This window comes from Oncorhynchus masou, chromosome 22 (assembly GCF_036934945.1).
Source record: "Oncorhynchus masou masou isolate Uvic2021 chromosome 22, UVic_Omas_1.1, whole genome shotgun sequence".
Lineage (NCBI taxonomy): Eukaryota > Metazoa > Chordata > Actinopteri > Salmoniformes > Salmonidae > Oncorhynchus > Oncorhynchus masou.
The window spans coordinates 28456606-28477002 of NC_088233.1; the positions used below are offsets into that span (position 1 = coordinate 28456606).

At 40.4% G+C, this 20397-nt stretch overlaps 1 protein-coding gene across 2 annotated transcripts; it reads left to right on the forward strand.

The window, feature by feature from the left end:
- Positions 1 to 860: 860 nt before the first annotated feature.
- On the forward strand, positions 861 to 18202 carry chkb (choline kinase beta). Of its 2 annotated transcripts, none has more exons than XM_064929795.1 (12): positions 861 to 1083; positions 1324 to 1688; positions 1914 to 2022; positions 4245 to 4358; positions 6750 to 6883; positions 7054 to 7158; positions 10138 to 10196; positions 10580 to 10667; positions 12589 to 12697; positions 15269 to 15375; positions 15704 to 15785; positions 16038 to 18202. In XM_064929795.1, exons 2-12 carry the CDS (start codon positions 1339 to 1341, stop codon positions 16092 to 16094), a joined length of 1314 nt encoding a protein of 437 aa, XP_064785867.1. In that variant the 5' UTR covers positions 861 to 1083; positions 1324 to 1338; the 3' UTR covers positions 16095 to 18202. The 2 variants fall into 2 exon arrangements, with proteins under 2 accessions (XP_064785867.1, XP_064785868.1); XM_064929796.1 differs by having other exon boundaries at positions 861 to 1070.
- Positions 18203 to 20397: the final 2195 nt, after the last annotated feature.

The following is a 20397-nucleotide window of genomic DNA, read 5'->3' on the forward strand; positions in this document are numbered from 1 at the left end:
TAGTCCTCTGATCAGAGAAAAACAGCGGGGACCGGGATTCATCAGACCAGGCAATGTTTTTCCAAATGTCCAGTTGTTTCGCTCTTTAGCCCACACAAATGTTGTACTGGACTGTCAGTTGACTAATTGTAGCCCGTCTGTTGTTCTGCACAATTTGCCTCCTTTGTCCTCTTTCGTCAATCACCCGTGTTCAACCACCGGCCTGCGGGTTGGCCAGATGTCCTTTGGGTGGTGGACTATTGATACACACCGGAAACTGTTGAGCGTGAAAAACCCATTAGCATTGCAATCTAGTGCACGGGACACCTACTACCATACCCTGTTCAAAGGCACTTCAATTTTTTGTCTTGCCCATTCACCCTCTGAATGGCACACTTACACAACCCATTTCGAAAGGCTTTCGAAATCCTTCTTTAACCTGTCTCCTCCCCTTCCTTCATCTACACTGATTGAAGTGAATTTAACAGGTGACATCAATAAGGGATTATAGCTTTCACCTGGTCATATGTCATAGAGAGGGGTAGAAAGTGCCCCATGAAATAACATTATATAAAGATTCTACAGACCCTAGTGAATAATCCCAACACCTAAACAAGTTTTCTCTCTAAAAACCAATGTATAATATACAATGTGTCAATTGGGGGCATTTATTTGACCTTGGAACATGTTTTAAACCCCAAATGTAATGAAAATATCACTCAACAATATTTAATATTAATGTTTAACATTTAAACAATTTTTCATATATCATGAATAAATACAGATTAATAATGGAACTCTTCTACTATTACATGAGAGACTTTTATTATGAACGTTTCCGAAATTCCGTGACCCGGAAGTACTTTTTGAGTGTTGCTGATGACACATTGACGCTGGTCAAATTCAGCAGAAAACGAGGAAGCGGAGATATGAAGTACTGTATCTCTGGAGAAAGTATCTAACGGGTGGCATACAGTAATCTACCGAGGCGACATTACCACAATTATAAGAAAGAGCTAGACACTAACAAGGTCAGTTACAAATATCTTTGACATTACTCTCCAGCCTTCAAGGTGGACATCTCACCACTGGTAACGTAATACAGTATCCTTTCATCCCCGTTTTATTTTTGTAGCTAGCTCCTGTAACGTTAGTTATTTTTTGTTGAAGTTAGCTAACCTAACTAGATAGTTTTCTAACTGTTACTGCCTAATTTACAGTTTTTATGCAATGCTATTGGTAGCAAGTTAACTAGCTAGCTATGTCTGATCATTCAAGTTAATTTAGCCAGCTAACTGAATCTGACAGCGAGTTGGGACTCAATTCATTCTGAACTACAACCAGCCAAGTCAAACAGCGATGCAGTCGGGCCAAAATGTGATGGAGTGTCACAGCGAAGGGGCGCTTGGCAAATCTGACAAGACGGCGACTTTGAGATACATTCCCACTCTGAAGACGGGGGACACTGGTCCAACCGTGGATAATAAAAATGTTGGCGACACCCTGGTCATCAATGAGAGCAACCTCAGGGCGCCGAGTCCCCGTGGAGCAAATGGTGATGACGACTCTGAAGCAGAGTCGTACCGGGATGGGCGGACAGAGGTGGTGGACATGGATATGAAAGGCAGAGCGTTCGCCTGGTGCCGAGACTTCCTTTCCGGGTCATGGAAAAGCATTCCCGAGGCAGATTTTCAGATCAGCATTGTCAGGTAATCTGGGATGAGGATTGAAAGATCTGGGACTTTTTCTCACACAGGCAAATCATAATCTCTCGCTCTCTCTCTGAAACACACACTTAAAATAATGCCACACTATCTGACATAACTTTGAGTATCCTATATGGTATTGTACTGTGCTCCACACCGTCCACATTAGCACACATGAACGTGACAATCCAATGTCCAATTTCTCTTTCTCTCTCTGTTTGTCTACAGTGGTGGACTCAGCAACCTGCTGTTCATGTGCAGTCTGCCAGACCATGCCCACACTATTGGAGATGAACCTCGCAGGGTCTTGTTGCGAGTTTATGGGGCCATCCTACAGGTCAGCCACCTTAAATCAAGCTGATAATTGTCCCAGATGTCTAATGGAGTTTTTCTAGCTATAGCCTAGATTTAGTTTAACTCTTCCTGTTCACTTTGAAGTGACTGGGAATGTATAATCAGAATTAGAATCGCCTTGATTCGCCAAGTAAATAAATACATCTTGCTGATACTAGCTTTCTAGAACAGTCTTAATTAAAGCTTTGCAAAACCTTGGCAAGTTTCTGTACAAGCCAGAATGTTGAATACAATTACAATTGAAGTCAGAAGTTTACATGCACCTTACCCAAATACATTGAAACTCAGTTTTTCACAAATTCCTGACATTTAATCTGAGTCTTCGGTCAGTTAGGATCACCACTTTTATTTAAAGAATTTGAAATGTCAGAATAATAGTCGGGAAAAAATGATTTAATTCAAGCTTTTATTTCTTTCATCACATTCCCTGGTCAGAATCAGAAGTTTACATACAGTCAATTAGTATTTGGTAGTATTGGCTTTTAAACTGTTTAACTTGGGTCAAACATTTCGGGTAGCCTTCCACAAGCTTCCCAAAATGATCTAGGTGAATTTTGTCCCATTCCTCCTAATATTAGATCAAGGGGACCTGAGTTAACAAATAAAGTTATGCAACACCCAATTCCCCTGTGTGATAACGTAATTGCCCCCTTACACTCATTACTGGTTGTGCCACTTTTAGCTGCAATGACTGCAACCAAATGCTTCCTGTAGTTGTGATCAGTCTCACATTGCTGTGGAGGAATTTTGGCCCACTCTTGCGTGCAGAACTGCTTTAACTCAGTGACATTTGTAGGTTTTCAAGCATGAACTACTCATTTCAAGTGCTGCCACCAATATCTCAATTGGGATTAGGTTTGGACTTTTGACTAGGCCATTCAAAAATTTTAGATGTTTAGCTTGATTGTGTGTTTTGGATCATTGTCGTGCTGCATGACTCTGCTGTGCTTCAGCTCACAGACGGATGGCCTGACATTCTCATGTCAAAATCTCTGATACAGAAAATAATTCATTGTTCCTTCTATTAAGGCAAGTCGTCCAGGTCCTGAGAGAGCAAAGCATCCCCAAACTATCACATTACCACCACCATGCTTGACCATTGTTATTCAGTATCAAAAATATGCAGAAGTAGAAAAAAATTAGAAAGGGGCAAATACTTTTTCACAGCACTGTGTGTGAGTGTGTGTGTGTGTATATAAACTTGTTTATTGATTTAGCCATACCTGATTTCCTTTCATCAAAATATTTGACGCTCAAGAAGTAAGATACATTGCCAAAAGTTTTATTTGGACCACATCTCCTGCTGCTTTGTTAGTCAGTGTTCCTGCTCAGGCTGAGGTTTTAGAGGATGGTAAGAACCCATTAGTTACAGGCCATTTGTGTATTATATTAGATTAAGCAGTTAAAAAAAAAAAATCTTTGCCAGCCAATATTTTTTTTTTTATGTTTAATTGTAGACCAGCAAGCTGTCAAAATATTTGTAGTTCATGTCTTTAGATTTAATGAAACTGATTAAACCTTTTGGGTCGTGCTACATCTTGGCCGTAAAATACGGCAAGTTAATTCACTTGGAAACACGTTTAAACAGTTAGAAAAATATATCTTAATTTGTCGCATTTTCATGACTTTGACGGTGCAACTTTGAGGCTCATTCTTAACCTACAAAATAAATAATACAGAAATAAAATGACGTGTCGCTTGCACATCGTATTATAATTAAACAATGCCTTTGTGTTTATTCAAAGCAACTTAGTCATGTGTGCTTACGTTTGACTTTTGACTAATCCCGGGAATCAAACGGACTATTCTGGCGTTGCAAGTGCAATGCTCTACCAATTGAGCTACATGGGCTAAGCATTGCTACACCACATGAGCTAAGCATTGCCACATTCCATATACAATATGTACATTGTAGATCTACACCGGATGAGAATTCCTGTGTTGAGATTAGTCATGTAGAACCGACAGATGGATAGATAAGCCTATTGTCTGTTTTTACTTATTTGCTTTATGTATAAAAAATGCACTGCGATAGGGAAGGATTCATGACAAAGACATGGCAGAGGCTAGACCTTAAATCAAACATACAGATTACTGTTATGTACACAATATTACACAGTCCCTGAGCAGAACATCTTCAGTCCTCATCAGCAACCTATGAATTGCTTCAATGGTCTCTGACTCATCTCGTGTGTGTGTAAACAGGGAGTGGATTCTCTGGTCTTGGAGAGTGTGATGTTTGCCATTCTGGCGGAGAGAGCCCTGGGGCCACGACTCTATGGAATCTTCCCTGAGGGACGCCTGGAACAGTACCTGCCGGTATACACACACACACACACACACGAGAATAATAAAATCTATAAATATTGTAATATCCAGACCTTGCAACTTTTGCTGTGTGTTAGGGAAGCACACATTCATAACTGACTGTGAAACTTTGAAAAGGCTTTTAATTAAGTACAACTGGAATTTATATAAATGCCTAGAATATTTCAATTTTGGAGAATTTTTATTTATTTTATTTCACCTTTATTTAACCAGGTAGGCTTGTTGAGAACAAGTTCTCATTTGCAACTGCGACCTGGCCAAGATAAAGCATAGCAGTGTGAACAGACAACACAGAGTTACACATGGAGTAAACAATAAACAAGTCAATAACACAGTAGGAAAAAAAGAGAGTCTATATACATTGTGTGCAAAAGGCATGAGGAGGTAGGCAAATAATTACAATTTTGCAGATTAACACTGGAGTGATAAATGATCAGATGGTCATGTACAGGTAGAGATATTGGTGTGCAAAAGAGCAGAAAAGTAAATAAATAAAAACAGTATGGGGATGAGGTAAGTAAAAATGGGTGGGCTATTTACCGATAAGACTATGTACAGCTGCAGCGATCGGTTAGCTGCTCAGATAGCAGATGTTTGAAGTTGGTGAGGGAGATAAAAGTCTCCAACTTCAGCGATTTTTGCAATTCGTTCCAGTCACAGGCAGCAGAGAACTGGAACGAAAGGCGGCCAAATGAGGTGTTGGCTTTAGGGATGATCAGTGAGATACACCTGCTGGAGCGCGTGCTACGGGTGGGTGCTGCCATCGTGACCAGTAAACTGAGATAAGGCGGAGCTTTACCTAGAATGGACTTGTAGATGACCTGGAACCAGTGGGTCTGGCGACGAATATGTAGCTAGGGCCAGCCGACTAGAGCATACAGGTCGCAGTGGTGGGTGGTATAAGGTGCTTTAGTGACAAAACGGATGGCACTGTGATAAACTGTATCCAGTTTGCTGAGTAGAGTGTTGGAAACTATTTTGTAGATGGTTTACAATGGTTTAAAGTTATGTATTTATTATGGATCCCCATTAGCTGCTGCCAGGGCAGCAGCATTTATTTGAAAAACTTTACAATACATTCAGATTTCACAAACACTGTGCCCTCGGGGCCCTACTCCACCACTACCACATATCTACAATACAAAGTGTACGTGTGTATAGTGCATATGTTACTGTGTGTAGGCACAGACACATGCTTATGTTTGTTGCTTCACAGTCCCCGCTGTTCCATAAGGTGTATTTTATTTGATCCATTTTCAAATAATGTTGTATCAACATTTGGAAAAAGGGAAGGGGTCTGAATACTTTCTGTAAGCACTGTATATATTTTGTGTTTTTTTGTTTTTAATATATATGGGGGATTGGAAATTATGCATACATTGGAAGCTGCAATCTGTCTGCAATATTAAAGCTGATCTCCCACCATAATAATATATATTTATTCTATTTATAATTACTTGAATATAACTTATGAATGCCTCATGAGCTTAGTTTAACTGTAGTACCCGATCAGAATCCCAAATAAAAGCTTATTTTTTTTACATCATTGTAAACAAACGTATACCCTCAACATGGTTAACTATAATCTCATGAATGGTCAGTCCTTGCTTCAGCCCCATCTCTTTGCTGTTTACCAAATTAGTGGTGGGAATATCCCTTTGTTATTGTTTGAATAGCAGACTGCCCCTTTGTTAAACTGATACTGTTTTTAATGTGCAATACCTATGCATCGCTATATTGATCAGTCCGTTTGAAATGGAATCCATTCACAAGTGCTTCCAGAATGCATGAGGTCTTCTCTCTGACCATCACATTACTTGTCATTTCTTATTTACACTTTCTGACAAAGCCTTGACTAGATTTGACATTCGCAAACTGTCCGTTTCAACCATGTGTTTGAAAGTATCTCTCTGCCTTCGTGTTTTTCACTGTGAGCTAAATATATACAGATTCACTTTCACATTCCATGTGTGTAGAGAGATGTCTATCCTTTTTTGTCCTGTGCTTATTTTACCATGCGCGCTTACAAACAGACATACGCACTTACTTTACCATGCGCTTACAAACAGACATACGCACTTACTTTACCATGCGCGCTTACAAACAGACATACGCACTTGTCATGTGTGTTCATAAAAATGTCTCTCAAACTCAAATATTGAACTCAACATACAGGTTGACAATAACAGATATCTCAATTGATGGTTTTAAGTTAGCATCTTTGTACTGACTGAGGGGGGACAACCGGTGCCGGGATTTATGACTGACGAGTGCACCTTCTTTCCCATGAAGGTCCAGACTTTTGGGCAGATGTTGCAGAAATGTCCCATACATTTTAAGAGAATATGAGTAAAGTCCTATATCTTTGTGCTTATCTCCTAGAGCAACCGCCTGCATACAGAGCAGCTCTTTGTTCCGGAACTGTCCGCTGAGATCGCCTCAAAGATGGCCCGCTTCCATAGGATGGTCATGCCCTTTAACAAGGAACCCAAGTGGCTGTTCGGGACCATTGGCAGGTGAGGATAGGATGGAACTGCTCTCCAAGTCAAAGCCTACACCAAGTATTGCCTGAGGAGTACTGTAAAATGATGTATTGATTTGAATTTGAGGTAACTGTTTGCAGGTAGTACTTTTCATCAGCTGTTTTCCACAATACTCAATAATGCTCTGTCTGGTGTTGTCTCAGGTACATGGATCAGGTGATGAACTTAAAGTTTGCCCGGGAGGCTCACGTCAAGAAATACAACAAGCTGATTAAGTACGACCTCCCGGCAGAGCTGGAGAGTCTCCGGTGAGTCAGGAGATGCTTGGGAAGGGAATGGCTGGAAAGAACAATGATCTGGCAAGGGGGATGTTGATGTCTGGGAATGGCAAGTCTATGGGAGGAGGTGGGAGTGGCCAGGGAAAGTAATGCTATGGCGGGGGAGCTAAAAGGGGAAAAACAGGAATGTTTAGGGAAGGCGGGAGCGTTGGTAGATCCATGTCACAATAGACCTCACTCAACTGCACACAAAGACACACACTCATACACATGAGCAATCTCTCACATCCGCAAACATGTTACTCTCTAATAAATAGGTAGTTCTCTCTCTGCAGCCGTTAGAAAGTTGACCTCTCCCCCAGTGCCTTTCTCTGACACTGCCCTATCAGGAGACTGTTGGACTTTAGCTTCCTGTGACACCACACACACCCAGACCAGCAGTGTGTGCCCCATAGAGATAGTTAGAGAAGGAAGCAACTTTGTATTTGGCCTATTATGCGTCTGTGAGAGCATGGGCAGTACCATTGAGGCCATCTCCATTTTGAAGTAGTACATTTTCTTCTACTACTTCTATGAGTTGGTAACAAACTGAAAGGGTGCATACTGCCACCTGAGGGGTATACCATGTACCAGGTTTGAGGAGTTGGTGAGGTAACATTGGTCAACTCTGAGTTCAACTCAAGATAACCGGTCATACGAAATGGCTCACCTTTTAGCCAGGTACATTTCTATGGCAACGAATCCTTCAGATCTAACCTGCTATGGGCAGGCTAACTCAATTTTATCCTGAATGAGCCACAAGTTGAGGTTAATGAAATTAGATGCTCTCCCTCTGGCAAAGATTGTCATCATCCCCTTCATTTGAGGAAGACAACTGATAAAATATTTTACTAATATAATTTTAAAAATCACATCACACATTTAGTATGATAGCCTTTGCATTTACAAACTGTATGGTTTTCTCGTGATTGTAGCCTTTGCTAGTGTACCCATGAGTTTAACAGTCAAATTAAGGTTCCAAAACTCTTCTATGGATGATATGTCTATGACCACAACACGTCAAGCTGTTCCACAGATAGATGGAGCAATAGGAGTGGGAAAATGGTACTCGTGCATTAATAAGCACACCAAAGACTGCATTAACAATAAATAAAGACCGTACATAAAGGCCTATTTCACACCAGAGCCTGCTGATTTTGCAAGATAATGTTTCTTTCATTTTGATATCGGCACAAATGAAAATGTGGCACTGAGTTGCCCAAGGATTCACGTTTCAGCATGGTCTCAATGAAGAGTTTGGCCTTTCACAAGCCATGTGCGAGATGCACAGTTACAAGCCTGCTAGAGTTAGCGGCAACTGGACGAGCAATATTCACCGTCGTAGTACGGATAAAGCTTGACCTGGAATGTGAAGCTAACTGAAGCTGGATAGCTTTATAAAAGCCTGAGTAGATTGCTCTGTAGTATACCTCTCCAGAGTGTTGTTTAAACAGGTATAAGGCAAAGATTGGCGATTATTGCCACTTGCTGTTTATGGAATGTTTGCTCTCAAGTGTAATTCAATGGCTGATCCTTCCCAATGACTTGGATGGAATTATTTTAACCTTCCGTAACCCATAGGAATTCCCACTGAGTTAACTACTTCAAAATGTTTAAACTCAATGGTGCTTCGGCGCTGCCCATGCTCAAATGTGCTTTTGGGGACTAGGGATGTCTATCTGAGTCTATGGTGTGCCCTTACTGTCTGGCAGCCAGTCCCCTACACACCTCAAGGTCGCCTGCTCTAATAATAATGATGGCTCACATTCATATAGTTTTCTACTACGTCAAGGTGCATTCAGGCGATCAGTCACATTTTATCACATGCTTAACAGCAACCTGGACCAATATTATACTCATCTGTACAGCCTTGTTATATCATTAGTGGTGTATCTACATGTCAATGTACTAGCTACGAATTGCTTTGTAATAGTTGTAGAGTTACTGAATGTGTTACCACATACAGTGCCCTCAGTAATTATTGAGTCAGTGACAATTTATTGTTGTTTTGGCTCTGTACTCCAGCACTTGATTTGAAATGATACATTATTTACAGATATCATACCCCTCCAGCATCCTCACTCATCACTCATTCAGGACTATCTGTAATCATGGTAGCATCCACATTAATGTAGAAGTGTTTAGAAACATATTCTATTGTTATTTACAATAAGTGATTTATTTACCATTCATTTCTATTGGGCACAAAATAATCTCAAAAGCAACCAAAAAAACAGCAAATGGATCCAACAAGTTTTTAGTGTCACAAACTTGATGAAGTCTTTGTGCTAGGAATATGGGACTAAATACTGAACTTTTGCCTACTTTAATACCTACATAAGTGAATTTCTTCCAATACTTTTGGTCCCCTAAAATGGGAGGGACTATGTACAAAAAGTGCTATAATATCTAAATGGATTGAACTCTCTAAAATTAAATCTGTCTGTACTATAACCTCATAGTCATTGTATCATTTCAAACGAAGGTGCTGGAGAACAGCTAAAACGGCAATAAATGTGTCACTGGCTGGCACTGTGAACATGGCTGCTCAATCAATCACAAATATCACAATCGCGTATTTCACTTTTGGCTCAGTTCATTTCCTATTGAGCTACCCTTGGAGAGTCAGAGGCATCCATGACATGCCATTATTGCACAATCCAACTAAATAGTTACTCCTCTGCTATGCCATGGTGTCCAGTACTCATTGCTTCCCATAACTATTCTACCGTCATGATCATGCACTTGAAATCGTGAAGGGAGTAATCGGGTCTACCAAATAGTAAAGGGAATGTGTGTTGTGTAATTCCATAGTCTGTCTATTGTCTACAATAAAACATATATTTTTTGATATTGTACAGAGTGATAACTTATGAGCTGTTGACATGTACCATAACCTCTGCCACTTAAAGTTCACTGAAAGTTGAAGTGTGTACATAATACATTAACGTCATGTTCCCTCTCTGACAGAGTGTTGTTGTCAGCGACCCCATCTCCAGTGGTGTTCTGTCATAATGATGTGCAAGAAGGTAAAGGTCTCTCTTCCCTTCACTCCCTCTACCCATCACCCTCGCTCCCCTCTAACCATATTTACCTCTAATTTGGGCTGCTTGACCCTCCCACTGGCTCAACAGTGGATGTCCGTCACTTCCTGAAAGGACAGGATATTAACGAAGTTGGAGAAAGAAGGGGTGGAGGGTGTCTATTTTTAGAGACTGAACACATTCATATGCAACACCCTCAGGCAGGTGCAAACCAATAGAGTACATGGTACAGGAGTGGCTGTCGATTGCCTATGTATATATGCAGTTGACTCCTGAAGTGCACATCAGGACCCACTGTGAATGTACAGTCATATTTAACTCTGGAGGAGGAAGTGGGAGTGTTGTAACCTCCTGTCTCTTGTCCTCAGGTAACATTTTGATGCTGGAGGATAGAGACCACACCTCCACTGGGAAACTCATGCTCATAGACTTTGAGTACAGCAGCTACAACTACAGGTAAAGGCCTTTTTGTGTACATACACACAACTCTTACACCTGTAGTTTTAGTTGTGACCACACACACTCTCAGCTACAACTACACAGGAATGCTTATAGTCCCATATAATGTACTTAACCCAAATTGCTCCTTTAAGTTTCATTGGATAAGTGCCTTGCTCAAGGGCACATTAACAGATTTTTCACCTAGTCGGCTCGAGGATTCAAACCAGCGACCTTTTGGTTACTTGCCCAATGCTATTAACCACTAGGCTACCTGCCATCAATCAAAGGCACACACAGCTTAACGGTAACAGCATTGATTAAGGTACAGTTGAAGTCGGAAGTTTATATACACTTAGGTTGGTGTCATTTAAATTCGTTTTTCAACCACCCCACAAATTTCTTGTGAACAAACTAGTTTTAGCAAGTCGGTTAGGGCGCATGACACAAGTTATTTGTCCAACAATTGTTTACAGACAGATTATTTCACTTATAATTCACTGTATCACAATGCCAGGGGGTCAGAAGTTTACATACACTCAGTTGACTGTGCCTTTTAAACAGCTTGGAAAATTCCAGAAAATTGGCTTTAGAAGCTTCTGATAGGCTAATTGACGTCAATTGGAGGTGTACCTGTGGATGTACTTCAAGGCCTACCTTCAAACTCAGGACCTCTTTGCTTGACATCATGGGAAAATCAAAAGAAATCAGCCAAGACTTCAGAAAAAAAAATGTAAACCTCCACAAGTCTGGTTCATCCTTGGGAGCAATTTCCAAACGCCTGAAGGTACCACATTTATCTGTACAAACAAAAGTACGTAAGTATAAACACCATGGGACCACACAGCCGTCATACCGCTCAGGAAGGAGACGTGTTCTGTCTCCTAGAGATGTATGTACTTTGGTGCGAAAAGTGCAAATCAATCCCAGAACAACAGTCAAGGACCTTGTGAAGATGCTGGAGGAAACGGGTACAAAAGTATCTATATCCACAGTAAAACAAGTCCTAGATCGACATAACCTGAAAGGCCGCTCAGCAAGGAAGAAGCCACTGCTCCAAAACCATCATAAGAAAACCAGACTACGGTTTGCAACTGCACATGGGGACAAAGATCGTATTTTTTGGAGAAATGTCCTCTGGTCTGATGAAACAAAAATTGAACTGTTTGGCTATAATGACCATCATTATGTTTAGAGGAGAAAGGGGAGGCTTGCAAGCCGAAGTACACAATCCCGACCGTGAAGCCCGGGGGTGGCAGCATCATGTTGTGGGGGTGCTTTGTTGCAGGAGGGACTGTTGCACTTCACAAAATAGGTGCTTGATCACAAATGGGTCTTCCAAATGAACAATGACCCCAAGCATACTTCCAAAGGTGTGGCAAAATGGCTTAAGAACAACAAAGTCAAGGTATTGGAGTGGCCATCACAAAGCACTGACCTCAATTCTATAGAAAATTTGTGGGACGAACTGAAAAGGCGTGTGTGAGCGAGCAAGGAGGCCTACAAACTTCACCTAACTTATTGTGGGAAGCTTGTGGAAGATTACTTGACACGTTTGACCCAAGTTAAACAATTTAAAAGCCAATGATACCAAATACTAATTTACTGTATGTAAACTTCAGACCCACTGGGAATGTGATAAAAGAAATAAAAGCTGAAAAAGTAATTCTCTCTCCTATTATTCTGACATTTCACATTCTTAAAATAAAGTGGTGTTCCTAACTGAGACAGGGGATTTTTACTTGGATTAAATGTCAGGACTTGTGAAACCTGAGTTTCAATGTATTTGGCTAAGGTGTATGTAAACTTTTGAATTCAACTGTATGTCTCTACAAGTAAAAGGGACAGATCTAAGTATTATATTATCCATATGTAGTGGCGATTGTCTCTTTGATTGTCGTCTTAGATTGCAGCACAATGTGTTTGTTTGTTTGTTTAGGGGTTTTGACTTTGGGAACCACTTCTGTGAGTGGTGCTATGACTACACATACAACCAGTGGCCCTTCTACAAGTGTACACCTGACAACTACCCCAGCAGAGAACAACAGGTGACTACAACCTCTACCACACCTATATCAAAATGCCCTCTAACATATCTATGCAAACACAGTGGTTGTGTCCGAATACCCATGCTGGCGTACTACATACTTAAACTGCATACTATGTACTCGTCGTTGCATACTATTTAGCACACTGTGTTTAGTAAAAAGTATGCAGTATGTCATGGTCGTAACATAATATTGGTTGGTGACTTGTTGAGTGGGTGCGGTAGGGCAGAGTACGGGTGGATTTTTCCAAATTTGACAAGACATGCATCGCATTAACCAGTCTGATAATGTCTCATTTCCAAATTCAGTACATTTCTCTATTCTCTGAATAGGAGGAGTTATATTCCTGCCCAGGCTGGTTATTGGCATCACGTTCAACCTATACCATAGTCCATCTATCCAATAACTGAAGACAGAAACTGATCATTTGCTTCCATTTCAACATGACTTATTAGTGAAACCAAAGTGCTGTAACATATATATAAATACATTTGCTTTGTACACACACACACTTTTTAAATGTTCAAATCAAAAGGCTACTGCACAGAAGAATGTGGGCGGTCAGGTGATGCGCTAATTCAGAACCACTGGACATCAACATAATAAACTAAAGCACTGATTATTGGATCAGAATGATTGCCAAGGCTTGATCCATTAATTAAATGGGTTCAAATCAATGTTCAACTCAAAAGGCCTGATTTTAACATGACATCAACAACACAGCCAAATCCTGAGTCCCCGTGCCAACACATTCACAAATCAAAATATGGTTTTGCATTTCGTTTAAAAGCTCTGACAAAGGTAAAGAGAACAATAAACACTTTTTTTAATGAGAAAACAGAAATCCACTTTGGGTTAAAAAAAAAGTTTTTTTCAAAGATTTAGCCTACGATGAAAAATCTGATCATTTTTAGGAGAACAAAAACAACTTCATTTGAACACAACTACAGAAGCTTTGCTATTCGGGAACTTCCCAATTAAGTAGCATAGTTTTGTTGTTTGGCTAAATAAAGATAACTAAGGTGTATCACTCGCAGCCCACCTCTTCCAATGCATTGTGGAAAAGTGTGCATCAAATTTTACCAGATGAAGAGCCAAAATCAGTATATCATCCTGGCATTTAAACCATACTCGATTTTAGAAAATTCACATACTATAAAATTCTGTTTTCGCATACTGAGAATACGTCATGTGTAATTGCGTTGTTTCCCGCTATTTGCTGATTTCCCCACATCTAACTGATCAGCTGTTGTCAAAGCCAAAATGAGTATGACATCCGGGCATTTAAAGTATGCTTGATTTCTAAATGTGGAATACTATTAAATGTTCTTTTTTTGCATACTCAAACTGCCTACTATTTAGGATGTGAGTGTGGGTATTTGGACTCAGCCACTTTCTCTCATGCATACTTCTCCCCATTATCACACTCCCTTTTCTCCCAATGAACTATCAGTATGAAGTTTCTGTCTCTTGACTTTTCTTCTGGTAGGAGTGTGATGCAAAGGTTAGCATCCATACAAGAGAATACAGTTAATAAGTGATCATTTCCAGATCAATGGGCGTTTTCGAGTGGATCTATTTTGTCTAGTCGGTTACCATCATTAGTCACCACTTTTAAAAGTGTGTTGTATTATGGGGATAAAAATTGTCTGACTTGCAACTACATGTCAACTGCATGTGTTTTTTTTTTTTTTTGTTAAAAAAATTGATCAAAGGTCATGTAGTTTTTGATGAAGTTGCTGCAGTTGCTTCTCACCAACTTCACCATGCAGCCATCGACTGGCTAGTGAGAGGCACTATTTGTCAATGGATAATTAGGTTGTTTTTGGTTGACCAACTTCGACCATGACCTGACTAAAACAGGAACCAGCTTTTGCCGCGATTCTAAAGCTACAGGGGATACAAATTTAAAGTGATATTCAAGATCTCTCTCTAACCAATTAATTGTACACATATGTTTTCAGTGTGTAATATAGAAACATGTATTACAATATTAATAAAGAAAAACCTTTAAACAATAGCAGCTATATTAACACTGCCATGTTATGAGCCTTGCAATTGGAAAACCACTACAGTGTCTGACTTTCATTTGTCGCAGATGCACCTCCCCCGACTTCAATCGTTAACTGTCTACAGTCAAACACACCCATTCTCTGTCATCAGTCACTATAACATGTTCATGAGTCCACCACAGAAATCCTTCCAGTGAGCACATGTCACGTTCACTGTTGGTATCCCAATCTTACATCATTATTCTAATAAACACATTATAGCTAGTGTAACTTTCTTTACCAACCACACCAGTAGCCTCAGTGTGTATCTATTTTTCCTCAGTGTGGGACATAATGTATGTCTGTCCAGTCTTGTAGATAACTATTTTTCTGACCACATTGTCTAATTGAAACAAAACTATGCATGCACATTTCCAGAACTCATGAAGTCAGCTGGTCTAATACAATGACGCAATTGCAAATGCATTATTTTTAAGTTAATGATCCAAGCCAGGGAATTCCATTTTATAGATGATGTCTGTGGTGTCCCTCATCTCTGAGCGAGTGTGTTTCTCTGCAGCTGCATTTCATCCGTAACTACCTGGTGGAGACGGGAGGCTATTCAGAGAGCACCATGCATGAGGACCAAGCTCGTATAGAGCAAGACTTGCTGGTCGAAGCCAATCGGTAGGACTTCTACCACAAATGAATCCAAAAAGGACAGTTCACTCATAAATCAAATATATATATATATATATATATCTTAAAAGGAGTCTACAATATGTGCTCTGTTTTGTAACAATCATAAATGATTGGATTTATATTGCTTTTCCACCTAGAGCTTTACATAATAAGAGGGAAATTCACCTTTACCACTACCAATGTGGTACTTACTTTTGAAAATGTCTAATTAGTGTTGATTTTGGTATGAACTATTCAATGCTACTGTATCCACATGTACAGTAAGTAGCCAGTCCGTTGGCAGATAATCAAGGGATAAATGATTTTCCCACAGATTCGCCATGGCATCCCACTTCCTCTGGGGCCTGTGGTCTATCATTCAAGCCAGGATATCCAAGATCGAGTTTGGCTACATGGTAAGTACATTAGTAGACTTTACTTCACCTGGTGAGATGGACTTCACCTCACTAGAATGAAAGGATCTAGTGGAGCTTCAGCGTACTGGAACATTGATTGTCATTCACGTGACATTGCAGGTGTCTAGTGGTCACTCTTCCCTGTCGCTCTTGTTTATTTGCCGAGCGATTTGTTCCTGGGTAAATCGTGCTTCTAAAACACACGATCCCTCTTGAAGTTTACACCTGTTCATTTGATCTCTGTCGTTTCAGGACTATGCCCAGTCACGATTTGATGCCTACTTCAAGCAGAAAAAGTTATTTTCCTAAATCGCTAAAAGAACAGCTTGACTTCAATGGAATGTACTGTAATTTTTATATCTGCTGATTCTTCCTGTACGCAACTTGTCATGATGCAGAAACGTAGTTAGCTAGGCATATCTGCTAAGTGTTGAAACCAAACCAAATATGAGGGGTAAACGCCCACTGAAGAGTCTTAGGTGGATTTTTACAAAATGATCTATTGTTTGAACTTGATGTTTCTAATATACCAGGACCCCATCCATCTAGTCGCATCCAATACGTTGCTCTGACTGCGACAACTAACAGTGAAGCAGGGACTCAGCTGCACTCCAACAAAATGCACTTATCTTCCCCTACTATGAAATGTGAAATTCTGTGAAAATGCACAGCAAAAAAAAGCATGTTATTTGTTTACATTAGTTACGATCTACTGGTTCTATACATTTGTTTCAAACCCTGTAGTTATGTGCTTTATTTTAGTCATTCAACTCTGCTTCTTTCTTTACCCCACCTCGTAATTGAATTGCTGTTGAACTTCAGAACGCCCTTGATTTCAGGGTCGAAATATGCTCTTTTGTGCCGTCTTTTTCCTTGACTTGTTTGTTAAATGCCTGTTCTATGCATGGACACAATACAGCATGGCAGAGAATCAAGCTGCAAATCACAACTCTGTTCATACTGTAGTTCTGTTTCTTTGTAGTGCAGTAGGGAAATCTGGACTCTTGGCCCTATTCATTCAGAACTAGTAAGAAAAGAACATGCTCCATTGCATAGTAAGTCAAATATGTTCTTAAACAGGATGTTGTTTTTGACCTTTCTCTGACTGGATCCGATTGAATTGGGCTTAAACCCATGTATGACCTGTCTGTTTTAGCATTTTCTCTAGTCAAACTATATATAGAGGGGTTGCAGTTGTCAGAAATCACTTAGCAGTCATGCCAGGCGCCATGTTGGAAGACCAATCACTGTGGTGGAAGAATGGTGCAGCCTGCTGGCTGTTTGTGAGCATGCACACTGCATTGCACTGCCAATTGTTTCTTAGCAAGGCAATTTGTTTTCTCAGCTACAATGTCTTGGCTGCCAATTACGGCACAGAAATTGACCATGGTGATGAACCAAGTAGGTTTAGGCACTGTTATCATTCAGCTTGGGGTTGCCACTCAGTTGTCAGAGGAATTGATGCGGTGGTCTTCCAACATGGCTGCCAGGAGGTGTCCCATTTCACCTCCTGGCACAAGTGTTTTGTGTCATTCTACCGCTTCACAACAATGGGGGTCATTTTACACTTTGAATGATAAATGAGCAAATGTAGACCTGAAACTAAATGATTAAAAAAGGAACATTTTTTGGTTATAGACATTAACAGCTTATTGCACAACCTCTCAGAAGAGAGCAGTTTATGAATATATATATATATATATATATAAGCTTTTGTCTGGCTTTGATGTCATTGCATTCTGACTAGGTTTACCATTCATTCTAAAGTTGTTCCATTACTAGTAAACTGGTATAGAACTGTCTGTCACGGTTTGACTCTGCCCAAGGTTTGGATGTTTGTCCTTTTCCATTTCTGACCAAGAACCACAATGGTTAAAGAAAGCTGTCCATGACTTTGAACAACAGATGTTGTATCTTATTTAAATGTGCATTTGGCTCCTGTGCGTGTCTGCCTGCCTAACATTATTAGAACCCAAATGGAATATCTGCATGCTCTTGGAATTCAGATCCAAAGATTTGAAAATGGGATCATGGTTGTTTTTTTTCTCTCCAATAGCAATCATTTGAACACATGGAAATGTTTTTCAGTATAATTTGTTATAATTTATTTGTTATATTTTTTTGCCCAGTGAAGTGCTCTTTGTTTTGATGTGAGTTATAATAAAGGTGGACCTGTGAGTTTACCCTTTTGTATAATGTTGGAATATATGTTGTGGACGTAGGCCAATGTTCGATTTCCGAGAATATGAAACTGCCTAGTATAGAAGCCAGTGTCTCGTCAACTAGCTAAATTAAGTAACTTTCTTTCATTGCACATCAATTCTGTCCAAAACCCTTTGATGTTCTTGATATTCTCCCTGCAATGCAGCTGCTGTGTAAGTATAACTGAACTGCAAATAAACATGCTTGATACCTGATTGAATATGTCTTAATTTATTGATGATTAGAAATTAAATTGAATGTTATGGCAAGTTATTTTAATCTCATCTATACTGTAGAAAATACATTTTCAGGAACAGGAGCTCCCCCTAATGGGGGATCATAGCAGATTTTGGGAAGAGTCCTACTTCTAACTTGCAGACTTGGTCCATTTCAAATCGATCCCTGGCTTCATGGCACTTCATGTCAGTCTGCAAGAATTGGATAGATATTCAATATGCCAATAGCTGCACCTCTTACGAGCTGGGAGTTTCACTGTATCACTTATCTGTTCCTCATGTCCAGTGCATAGAAGGTAGGGGATATGGGGAGTAGCTAGGGCATGATTTAGAATAAGCACGAGTCCCCCATGAGGCCTAAAATCAGTCCTGTAGAGCTGTTTTCCTGCACAGAGTTCCAATGCGGGTATTTAACTGACTGTCTGCTCACTCTGCTCTCACATGGGGATCAAAGCTGGATTTATGCATGTTTGGGATGTCATTTTTTAGGGGTCCAAGCAACAGTTGCTGGAGGCCAATTTGTTCTGTTGCGTATCCACTGGTGTGTGGTGTTCAGGCCAGTCTTATAGCTGCTGGTCTGTAACTTATCAGACAAGTTACTCTGAGCTGCTACCTATCAAGGAGATAAATGTTTGTTAGGACCCTGGAGTGTCTTCATTTTCCATCGTGCTCTGGATTGTTTCTGTATAATGTTAGCTCTTCTCCTTGTTCTCTCTAGCAGGATGTTGTTCAATGTTTACAGGATCTAAGGTTAAATATCTGTTTCTCACAGTTGGTGTCTAGTTTAGGCCCGTTTCTCTTCCTGTGACAAATGACTACAATATTAGCATAATTGTTAAAGTATTACATAATTCTTCAAAAAATTATACAGATTTGACAAGTCCCAAGTTCTGTACAAGATCGATTGAGGTAGGTCCCTTTTTAATATTAGGGTGCATTTGTAAATTCAACTCTGGCTAGCTACTCTGATTTCTGCGCACTCTCGTCTGAGTGTGCCAGAGTGCAGAATATCTAATGAATTTATGAAAGCTCAACACCTGTTGAATATGACTGGTGTCAGTAAAAATGCAATTAAATTGTTCCCAGCAGCACAGTTCGTCACTAACAATCTAGATAACATGAAAATAGCCTAACCAGATCTACTAAGGAGAATAGAGTGCGGTATTCTCTCATTTGTGTCTGGAAGTAGCTAGCGAGCTAACCAACTTTAGCCAGTTACCTTGGGCACTTGACTGTCGTGAGGTCAATGCTTGGATCAACCCTATTCCTCGGCCAGAGCGCCCAGTTTGTGCTCCGAAACGCTCAATTTACGAACAGACAATCTGACAACCCTCTGAATTTACCAACGACCCAGAGAGCACTCTGACACACTGTAGGCAATTTACGACCGCACCCTTAGTAAAGAATCTTGTCTTCTCAGATAGTGTGTAACAGTTGTGCTGCTGTGGATCAGCGGGTGGTTGAAGTATGCTTTAGAGAGGGTGTGGCGAACGCCCTTCTCGGTGCCACACACCTGGCTGACATCATCAGGTGACTCAGGTGAAGGACAGGGTGTCAGAGGAGTGGCAGACCAATGACGCATATCATACCTATGACCATGGAGATGGAAGCAGAACCATGGTTACAGTGCAGACCAGCACACATACCTTCCACGTAAGTTAACAGCTACTGTATGTCATCACATCATCCCTGCATTGCCTTCAGAAATGGTAACGCTCACTTCTCCATTATGTAGAGTGTCCCATCAGACTTTGCAGCATTTTTCCATAGCTTGACATAATGACAACGCTAACCTTCCATCTCTGTGTATAAGGTAAGCCTGGGTCGTCTGTCTGACTGTAATGAGTACTTCAGAGCCATGTCCCAGTCCAGTATGAGAGAGACCTCAGAGAGCCTGATTCTCCTGGACCACATTCCCTTCTCAGTCTTCCACTCCCTTCTAGAATTCTGCTTCTGGAATGACTTCAGCGTTCCTCAGGAGGAGCTGGGAGAACACGTCTAAGTGGGTATTATTCCTCATACTTCATTTTCCATTCATGGAAATTCATCTGGCCCAGGCTGGCACATCACACACAGCACCAGCAATTTATTGTTTGTAAGGTTGTAATGTTTCTAATGTGGCAATGCTCTCTTTCTGTCTGACTCTGGGGGTGGGCAGCTACCTGCTGGCTGAG

Excerpts from the sequence above, each read along its gene's own strand:
- chkb (XM_064929795.1), top strand. The coding sequence starts at position 1,339 with ATGCAGTCGGGCCAAAATGTGATGGAGTGTCACAGCGAAGGGGCGCTT. Across the intron at positions 7,159-10,137 it reads GCAGAGCTGGAGAGTCTCCG|AGTGTTGTTGTCAGCGACCC; the intron begins GTGAGTCAGGAG and ends CCTCTCTGACAG. Across the intron at positions 15,376-15,703 it reads TTGCTGGTCGAAGCCAATCG|ATTCGCCATGGCATCCCACT; the intron begins GTAGGACTTCTA and ends ATTTTCCCACAG.